The sequence below is a fragment of the Pongo pygmaeus genome, chromosome 1 (assembly GCF_028885625.2).
Source record: "Pongo pygmaeus isolate AG05252 chromosome 1, NHGRI_mPonPyg2-v2.0_pri, whole genome shotgun sequence".
Taxonomy (NCBI): Eukaryota; Metazoa; Chordata; class Mammalia; order Primates; family Hominidae; genus Pongo; species Pongo pygmaeus.
In genome coordinates this window covers 119,201,616-119,211,303 of record NC_072373.2, presented here as the reverse complement: position 1 = coordinate 119,211,303, position 9,688 = coordinate 119,201,616, and the positions used below count along the sequence as shown (strand labels likewise).

At 48.5% G+C, this 9,688-nt stretch overlaps 1 protein-coding gene across 1 annotated transcript; it reads right to left on the bottom strand.

Moving 5' to 3' along the window:
- Nucleotides 1-3,574: 3,574 nt before the first annotated feature.
- KCNA10 (potassium voltage-gated channel subfamily A member 10) lies at nt 3,575-5,533 on the bottom strand. The gene has a single exon (XM_054451722.1). It carries the CDS (start codon nt 5,143-5,145, stop codon nt 3,610-3,612), a length of 1,536 nt encoding a protein of 511 aa, XP_054307697.1. The 5' UTR covers nt 5,146-5,533; the 3' UTR covers nt 3,575-3,609.
- Nucleotides 5,534-9,688: the final 4,155 nt, after the last annotated feature.

Sequence of the window (9,688 nt, the reverse complement as noted above, 5' to 3'; positions counted from 1 at the left end):
CTCTACAGACAACAGATCTCACTGCAGACAGGAGGCTGGGCAGATGTATGATGGGAGGGGCTCCCATAGCTCTTCTCCTGCCCTGGGTGGCTAAGAAACCGATGACCCAGTGTCGGTGCACAGAGACAGTGACACCCGCCCCATTGGGAATGGAGGGCTTGCCTCTGCAGCTGCAGTCACTGGCACCAGCCTGAAGGCAGGGCCTGCTTCCTGGGTATCAGAATCTTATGATTGGGCCTTCTAAGGCTGTAAGGGTAACTAGATAAGCCAAACAAAAAGTAGCTCCTCTCTGCCCTGCTCTGCCTATACTCTTCATGGCAGGGCATCAGGAAGAGAAAGGCTAGGGCTGCAGGCCCTGGGACTCCATCTTGGCCTCTGGGGTCACTGGCCCAGCCTGTCCTGGTGTCTGATTATTCCACTATGTTTACAACATGCGATGGTGTAGGGCCAGCATGTGGCCCTGCTGCTGAACACAGAGCCAGTGGGAAGGAGAAGGCAGAGGCCTCCAGAGAAGCAGCCTCCCTGATCCCAGGAGTGCACCAAGCCTGTCTGCATGACCACAGCTGCAGCTTGCTTGCCCCAGTAGAGACCGCTGTGGTTAGGAAGCTTGAAGAGACACATTTTGGCATCAAAGAGACCTAGATTCGAATCCCTTCTCTATTGCTTCCTGGCTGTGTGCCCTTGGACCTCTCTAAACCAGTTCCTCACCTGGCAAAGTGGGAGTGCTAATATTTACCTCAGAAGGCTGATGTGAGGGGCATAGTGTCCCCACATAGCCCTCACAGGGGAGAGGTTTTGGTGTAAAGGATTGTGATGGCATATGCCTGCCAGAGGCTTGAATGTGGGCATGTGGGCTCCTGTGTTAAGGCACCCCCTCAGGTACTTGAGGTCTTGGGCAAGTAGGTTTTGTAAGGGCATTGTACAGATAAACATTTGCATCACCCTAAATCAAAATGTTATCATCATTGTGGCACCCAAGTTTGTGTGACTCTGTAAATGGACCAGTAAGGACAATCTGCTCACTAGGCCACCATCCTGGAACCAGAGCCTGGCATAAGGCCTCAGAGGACTCCATAGGTGTGAGGCCTGGAGCTCCATGGGACATCTGGTCAGCCCTACTCACTTGGGCGAGAGGGGTGGGTGGAGAACTGGAGAGTGCCCTGAAAGGACACTGAAGGGGAGGAATGGGAAGGGAACTTAGAAAATTTTGGGGAAGACTCTCTGAAGTCTGGAACCCTCAGGCTCATGGGCTGGGACAGGAGCCTGCTTACCTAGGTCTAAGGGCAATAATGCCTTGTGTGAAGCCCAGGCTGGATCTTTGCATGACTGGTGTTTAATCTAAGCTTGGGGTTAAAGTGCAAGAAGCGATTTGAGATTATTAAGATGGAAAGGAGATTTAAAGATTACTAAATTCAGCTTTTTAGGAGATAAAGACAAAAGAAAAGAGAAGCGGCTTTCACCCACATCAGTTGGCTTATCATGAAGTGGAAGTTGTGTGGAGGCATCTGTGGTTGCAGCACTGTGTCTTGCAGGATTGTGTGGAGCTGGGTGGCTGTCTGTGTGTTGACTAATTTTATGTGTCAACTTGACTGGGCCACAGGGTGCCCAGATATTTGTCAAACATTATTCTGGGTGTGTCTGTGGGGGTGTTTCTGAATGAGATTAACCTTTAAATCAGTAGGCTAAGTAAAGCAGACAGCCCTTCCTAATGCGTGTGGGCCCCATCCAATCAGTTGAAGGCCTGCATAGAATAAAAAGGCTGATTCCCTACCCCAAGCAAGGGGCTATTCCTTCTTACTGACTGACTTTGAGCTGGGACATTGTTTTCTTCTTGCCTTCTGACTTGAAATGAAACATCGACTCTTTCTGGGGCTTGAGCCTGCTGGCCTTCCTACCGGAACTGCACCATGGTGCTGCTGAATCTCCAGCTTGCTGACTCACCCTGCGGATATGGGACTTTTCAGCCTTCATAATTGTGTGAGCCGGTTCCCTACAAGAAATCTCTCTCTCTCTGTGTATATATGTACACATATAAATATACACACATGCACACACACACACACACCCCCTATTGGTTCCGTTTCTCTGGAGAACCCTAACAGACACAGCCAGGACTGTGTGTTGGGAGTTGTGTGAAGTGGAGCTGTGCAGTGGCCTGTGGCCCAGCGGCATTGTTCTGGTGTAGACACGTCTTTGAGTGGCCACATGTTGGGTGCTGGGACTGAGGACAGCACAAGGCCTCCTTATTTGACTGGGTAGATGGGGGAGGGACAGAGTGGAGGCTTCTTTCCCTGTCCTTTGGGGAATCTCAATTCTACTCCCTCATTCTGGGATTTTGAAGGACTGAGCAGGCTCCTCTCCTAGGAGGGCAGTCCTTAGGCCAGCCTGCCACAACCATCCTCCCTGAGTAAGCCTGGGGCCTGGGCACATGACTTGGAACCCTGCTCTTCCCTCCCCAGCAGCCCCACAGGCTATTGGCCAATTCCTGATGACTCAATGGGAGCTGAACCTCGAGGCAGGTGGACAAGTGCACTTGCCTGGAGCAGTTCTCTAGGGCCCACACTTCCCACACTCAGGATCCCCAGTCTTTGTGTAACTCCATGGAGATGAGCCAGGTGAAACCATCGAAGGATGTTTCTGCTTGTCCACTATCCAGACAAGGGGCTGAGGAGCAAGGGGTCAGGGAGATGCTGCCTTCCCAGGCTGTGAGGAGATCCTGAAGCATCCGGGGAAGGGTGTCTCTGCCCAGAGGTTTGCTGCCTGGACCCTCTGAAAGGCCCCTCAAACTCCTCTCACCCTTCCCCCAATTCAGACACATCTTCTTCATTAGTGGAAAGGGCACTGGGCTAGTAGGTAGGAGATTTGACAGCATTGACTATATCACTGTTTCTGGGTGACCTTAGGTAAGTTGCTTTCCCCTGGTTTGTTCACCTGTAACGTGGGAATAATAATCAAATCGAAAAATCTGATTATTCTAAGATGCAGTGAAATAATGTAGGTGAAAGTGTTTTGGAAAATTTATGCAGTGCTACACAAGTACAAGGTATTATTATTATTGTAATTAAATAACCCTGAGCTCTTCCTCTTTGCTCACAGCAACCCTTGGTCTTTTCATATGCTTCCTCTTAGGAAGACCAAAACCAGTGCTTTTAAATCTTTAATGTGCAAACGAATCACTTGGGATCTTGTTAAACTGCAGATTCTGATTCAGTAGGTCAGAGTAGGCCTAGATTCTGCATTTTCATGCTCCCGGGTGATACCAATATTTCTGGTCTGGGGACCTGAACTATCCCTTCATAGGAAAAGAGATCCAAATCTTTCTATAACATATTGAAAAGAAACAGTTTAAAAAATACAGTAGAAGTATGGGCTTATTAAAATAGCTTGTAGTCAAAGATAGTTATTGATCACAAAAGATACATTTTGTTCTTTGGAAAGATGAAGTGAGAGAAGGGAGAGGGAAAGAGGAAGGAAGGAAGGGAGGAAGGGAAGGCAGAAGGAAGAGAGAGAGGAGGGGAGAAAGAGAGAGAGAGAGAGAAGAGAGATGAGAGAAGAGAGAAGAGAGAAGAGAGAAGAGAGACAGGATGGCCCCAAGAAGCCCTGGACTGATCACTTCCTAGACTTCTCTGTGGAACAGCCACCACTGGTCTTATTAAGAGAGTCTGTGCTGCCCATTCTTGAGCCTACACTGTTGAGGATTCTTTCAATTTCTCCTGGGATGTTCTGCTTTTCCTCATTCTCAGTCTCCCGGTGGTAGAAGTAATTGAAGTTGGAGACAATGACAGGCACAGGGAGAGCAATGGTGAGGACCCCTGCAATGGCACACAGAGTGCCCACAATCTTCCCCCCTGGGGTGGTCGGACACATGTCCCCATAGCCTACAGTTGTCATGGTGACCACTGCCCACCAGAAGCCATCAGGAATGCTAGAGAAATGGGACTCTGGCTCATCCACCTCAGCAAAGTAGACTGCACTGGAGAAGAGGATGACTCCAATGAAGAGAAAGAAGATGAGCAACCCCAACTCCCGCATGGACGTCTTCAGCGTTTGCCCGAGGATCTGCAGCCCCTTGGAGTGGCGCGACAGCTTGAAGATGCGGAAGACCCTCACCAGGCGGATGATCCTCAGGATGGCCAGGGACATGTTCTGTTGGGCACTCGGCTCTGTCTCCTGGACTAGCTCTGTGATGAGAGTTGCAAAGTAGGGGATAATGGAGATGATGTCAATGATGTTCATGATGTTCCTGAAGAAGTCAGTCTTGCTGGGGCAGACCACGAACCGGAGCACCAGCTCAAAGGTGAACCACACGATGCAGGTAGACTCCACCATGAAGAAAGGGTCAGCGAACATGGTCTGGGAGAGGACTGTCTTGCTCATGTTGAGATTGGGGTCTCTGACCACCTTCAGCTCCCTATCCTCCCGGAACTCTGGCAGTGTCTCCAGGCAGAAGATGGTGATGGAGATGACCACAACCAACACCGAGACCACGGCCACACCACGGGCAGCGCTGGAACTCTCAGGGTACTCAAAGAGGAGCCAGAACTGACGGTGGATGTCATTGGTGGGTAGCAGTGTTTCAGGGTCTTTGATGAAGCCTTCATCCTCCCGGAACTGGTCCATGGCCTCACTACCCAGCTCATAGAAGGAGATTTCATCAGCAAAGATATCAATAGGAACATTGGCTGGGCGCCGAATTTTCCCACCAGATTGGTAATAATATAGGATTCCATCAAAACTGGGCCGGTTCCGATCAAAGAAATACTCATTTCTCATGGAGTCAAAGAACTGCATCCTTTTCTCCCGGTCTCCCAGGAGAGTCTCTGGGAACTGACTGAGGGTTCTGAGCTGGGTCTCAAATCTCAGCCCAGCAATGTTGATGATCACCCGCTGGTTTCCTTCATTCAGGACCAGTGGCTCAGGCCCTGGGGGGTCAGCATAGTCTCCCGGAAGCTTGGAGAAGGCCGTCTCATGGTTGGTGCTGTCGCTGATGAGGATCTTCCAGCTGGAGAAGGAGCTGCCCCCAGGCTGGCCTTTTGGGCTGGTTGAGTCGAAGTCTGTGGCATAGCCTGGCTCTTCTTGGATTTCATCTGAATTATCAAAATTGACCAGTGCAACCTCCATTTCTTTCCAGCCACACACATCCATTCTAGGGGAGCTAGGGAAGAAGCATGAAGATCCTCAGCCTTCGCTGCCTGCTATGAGCTATGGAGAAGAAGAAGTTCATTATACAAGATCCAGGGCAGAATACAACTGGCCCTTGTTTATTGAGGTGAGGTACACAAATGGGCTAATCAATGACTTATTTGTAGCTTGGGAAGGAACATCATGGTTATTTTGGCAGCATGCTTCCCTTGAAATCATTTTGCACCCCTGAGTTTGCATAAACTAATAACTAGGAGAAATTGCAAAAAAAGGATCCTGGCAAAGAGGGGGAGATTCTCCCCAGCAAAGGATGGTCTCCATATGTGATGGCAGAGGGGCCATGCTAAAAGAAGAAGTTAACATTCCTTAATAATAAAAAGCATGATCTTGTATTTGCATGAAGCCTTCTGTCTACCCAAACACGTCTCCATGCCCAATCTCATTCGTAATGCCTCTCTTTCACACCAACAGTGAGTCCCTCACACATCCTTTTGGTCATGTCTTCAAAATATATCTGGAATTCAACCATTTTGTATCACCTCCACCCCTGCCTCTGGACCAAGTGGTGAAGGGTGGAACCAGATCTGTGAACTCAATGGGGATTCTTTAGGGAAGGAAAAACAAGATGCTGGGTTGGCCAATCGACCGTGTCCTCTAAACGACCCCTTACCTGGAAATAACTCCTAGAGTTGTTTTGAAGGTACCTCAAATGAGATAACATGTATGGAATTCTTGGTGGAAAGAAAGATCACTATATTATAGCTATTGTTTTTTGTCAACTTTCCCACGTAACAAGCACTTTAGAAACTACCAGCAATTGGAATTTTTTTGGCCTGAGTCCAAGGTGTCCATAGGGAGTAATTTCATTTTGAGAAATCATTTTAGGTGGGAAGGAAGTAAATAATTGTGTGTGTCTGTGTGTGTGTGCGCGTGTGTGTGTGTATGTGTGTGTGTGTGTGCGCTGGAGATGGGGTTAGGAAATCATGCCCAGTGGACTTGGACATCTATACACATAGACTAATATTTCTTTCCTCAGGTTCATTCTAGCTTCGATTTCAATTTAAGAACACTGAAGACAGGCAGGCTGGGGATGGGAGTGGGAGAGAAGTAAGGGACTTAGCCTCAGGCAAAATCTGTAGTGGTCATAGCCTTGGAGAGGTTTCCTTTACAGGTGACAAGGCTATCCTGCAGTGTAGTGTTGTAGTCTTTTCAAAGTGATTCCACATTCACTTATCTCACTGGATGACAATAATCATGTGAGGTTAGTTGTTATCTCTGTTTTGCAGATGGGGAAACCAAGTCACAGGGACAAAGTGGCTTCCCAAGGTCACATAACTAGTGCTACAGAGTCCTAACCTAAACCTGGCCATGGCCTTCTGGCCCAGGGCCTTTCCCACTAGACCATGGAGTCCCTATATAGGAGCCGAGCCTTGTGGGGAGCTGTAGGGTAGGGCCACAGAAGTGTCAGGGGCCCAGGAACTCTTTCCACCCCATGACCCCTTTTCTCAGTTCAGGTGCCATGTGTTGAATGATGAGCTCAAGTCTGATTGGTCAGCAGTGGTAGAGTACCCATTCTACCTCTCAGGAATATGTGGCCATTGCAAACGGCCTAATTTCACGGAGCTGCTGCTTCCTCAGCTGTGGAATGAGGAAGGATGTACCCACTGCCAAGCATGCCAGGTGCCAGCCTGCTGTGCGAGGCTCGGTGAGCAGTAGGATGGCTGGGAGGCAGGATGGAATCTGAGAATAGAATCAGTCCACCCGAGCTCAAATTCTGGCTCTGTACATGGTAAGCCCTGGAGAAATGTAGCTTCACAGTGATTCGCATGATGATTTGGGGGCCTTGTCTTGAACTGCTTGGCAGCTGGATGGCTGTGGGTGGGGGACTCCAGCTCTGTCCTGATCTTGTGTCTTCGAAGCACCATTTTCTCCTTTGGGGTCTTGGACCGCAGGTGGTGCTCCCTGATGATTATCTTCCAGGTGTGAATCGGTCTCGCTTTCTGAGAGGAACGAGTACCATCAGTGAGCTTTGGGCAAGGTTTGGGAACCACTTCCATGGTTCTAGCCAAGGCTAGAGTGACCCTTATCAGGAACTTCTCTGGAGACCAGCAGCAGAAAGCATTTGGGGATTAGGGAGAGCTTCTTTGGCCAAATAATTAATTTCCTTTTCTGGGAGCCAGGCCATTTCCCTTCTCCCTGCCTCCTAGGCTCCTCTTTGTCACTTCCACCCCCAGGTCAAGTGACAGATAGGAGGGTGTTTGATGAGTGTCTGATGGTAAGGAAGTGGCAGACAGTGCCAAGCTCAAACAGCATATTCCATGGTCTACAGAAGTGTGCTGTGCAGGCGGCTCCACCTGCCCCATTAGTAGCAAATGTTAATCATCAAAACAAAGAGAAAAGAGAACCGTCTTGAGGACAAGGACCTGGTGTGAGGCTCTGCCCCACCACTTAGGAGTGTATATTTTAAAGCAAATCATTGGATTTTATGACTCAGCTTTCTAATCTATAAAATGGGTAAAAATAATAGTAATTCCCATCTCAAAGATTATACTGAGAACTAAATAAGGTAGTAACAGTGAAAGCACTTTGTAAATTGTAATTGTAAATTGTAAAATTACAAAAATCTCCCTTTACGCTTTCCTCTCCTCTGCTCCAGACATAAACCCAATATAACATGCTTGTAGAAAGCGTGTTTCATGTGAAGAACTGCAGGAGGAATTCTCAGCTCACTATTCTCCCCTTCTACTCAGCCCAGTCCTGACTCCATGCCTTCATCCTTGTTTTGCTCTTGCTTCTCATATGTTTTCTACTTCCCCTCCCTTCCCCCACCATCTATTCCTCCCTGCCCATCTGGGGACTATTCAGATCCTACCTTGTCCCAGGAGCCCACCCTGGCCAGTGTCTGGGAGAGCCCCTCTGTCTCCCTGTGCTGTTAGCCTGCTTGTGTAGATGCTCACTTTTGTCCTCAGTTTGGAGCACCAGCTTCCATGGGGTCAGCCTTCACTCTTCAGCTCTCTTGCAAATTTTCAGGGTGCATGATTGTGTTTTGCAGAGCTTTTCCTATCAGCCTGCTTGGTCTTGGAGGACAGGATTCCCCTCTGATCCCACCTGCATTGCCCCAGTGTCCAGCTCAAAGTTGCAGATAGGAGGGTGGCTGATGAGGGTCAGGGTGGTGTTGGAGGTAGTGGGGCAGTGCCAACTTCAAACAGTGTATCCTGTGGATGTAGAGTGATTATTTGTTAAGCACTTGCTTGTTAAGTAGGTGAATGGATGAATGAATGAAGAGTTGTAAGCTCATGAAGGCCGGGAACATGTCTGTCTTATGCACCACTTGGCCAGCCCACCTATGTGCGCAATTCATCTCTGGTAAGTGAGTGAATGAATGAGTGATGAATGAATGAGGGGTGGCAGTTGGTGCATGGGCTCAGGGCCAGGACACCTGCATTGCCTCTACAGTTCTGTGATTAGTGACTGCTTGCATTATCTCATCCAGACTCCATTTTTTCATCTGTAATAAGAAAATATGCAGTCAAAGGAGCTAGATAAAAAGGATACACATATAGAATAATTCTATTTATATGAAATTCTAGAAAATGCAAACGAATCTAGAATGACAGGAAGCAGATCAGCAATTGCCTGGGGATGAGGATGGAGAGGGTGAGGGCGGAGTTATAAAGGGGCTCAAGATTGTATAAAGGGGCTTCTTATCTTGATTTTGTGATGGTTTCACAAGTCTATAGTCAAAACTTATCAAGTAGCACACTCTAAGTTTAGTGTGCGTCATTGTATTTCAACAAATCTGTAAAGAAAGAAAAAGGCAATCACACAAACAAAAGAAATAAAATTGCATGGTTTGCCAATGATTCCTCAAGATTTTGGCAAGGACCAAAGGGGATGACATGAAGATGCTCTGTAAACTGCATGGGTCATGTGGAAAGAGGGGGTTACTCTTGCATAGTGCTCACTACGGTGCCCAGCACCATGTCTGCTCGTGTTGCAAGAGCTCAGCAAACTGTTTAGAAAGAGTGAATGTACCCTGGAGCCCAGGGCCAATCTTGGTGCCCAGAGACCACCCAGCAGTGCTGTATCCCTGCAGATCAGGCTGTGAGTACCTTACCCTCTCTCAGAAATGTGCACAATGTCAAGGAAGCCCCGGGCCATGGCAGGCTGTCTCTCTCAGCTTGGTGCTCGGCATTTTGTCTGTTTAGTGGTGGGAGAGAAGCCTCTATTTGCACTGGAAAATATCTACTTCTCTGGAAGAGTTTCACTCTTTCAATAGGCTTTTGTACTATAATTAGTATTTCATAAGAGTCAAGATCAGAGTTGTTTCTGCCCCTTGGACTCACAGTCTTGGCTGCCCCCCTCTGCCCCACACTCTGGAAGGAGATGGACGCCTTGGGTGGGGTGAGTTACTTGATGAAGCTGTAACTGCAGAGCTGGGGGTATTTGGGGGCTGGCTCCCATTGCAACAGGCAGGGGCCTGGAGTCTGCTCTGCGTGACTCCCTTTGAGTCTTAGATCTTTTGATCTGCCCAGTGATCCAGGGC

Excerpts from the sequence above, each read along its gene's own strand:
- KCNA10 (XM_054451722.1), bottom strand. The coding sequence starts at position 5,145 with ATGGATGTGTGTGGCTGGAAAGAAATGGAGGTTGCACTGGTCAATTTT.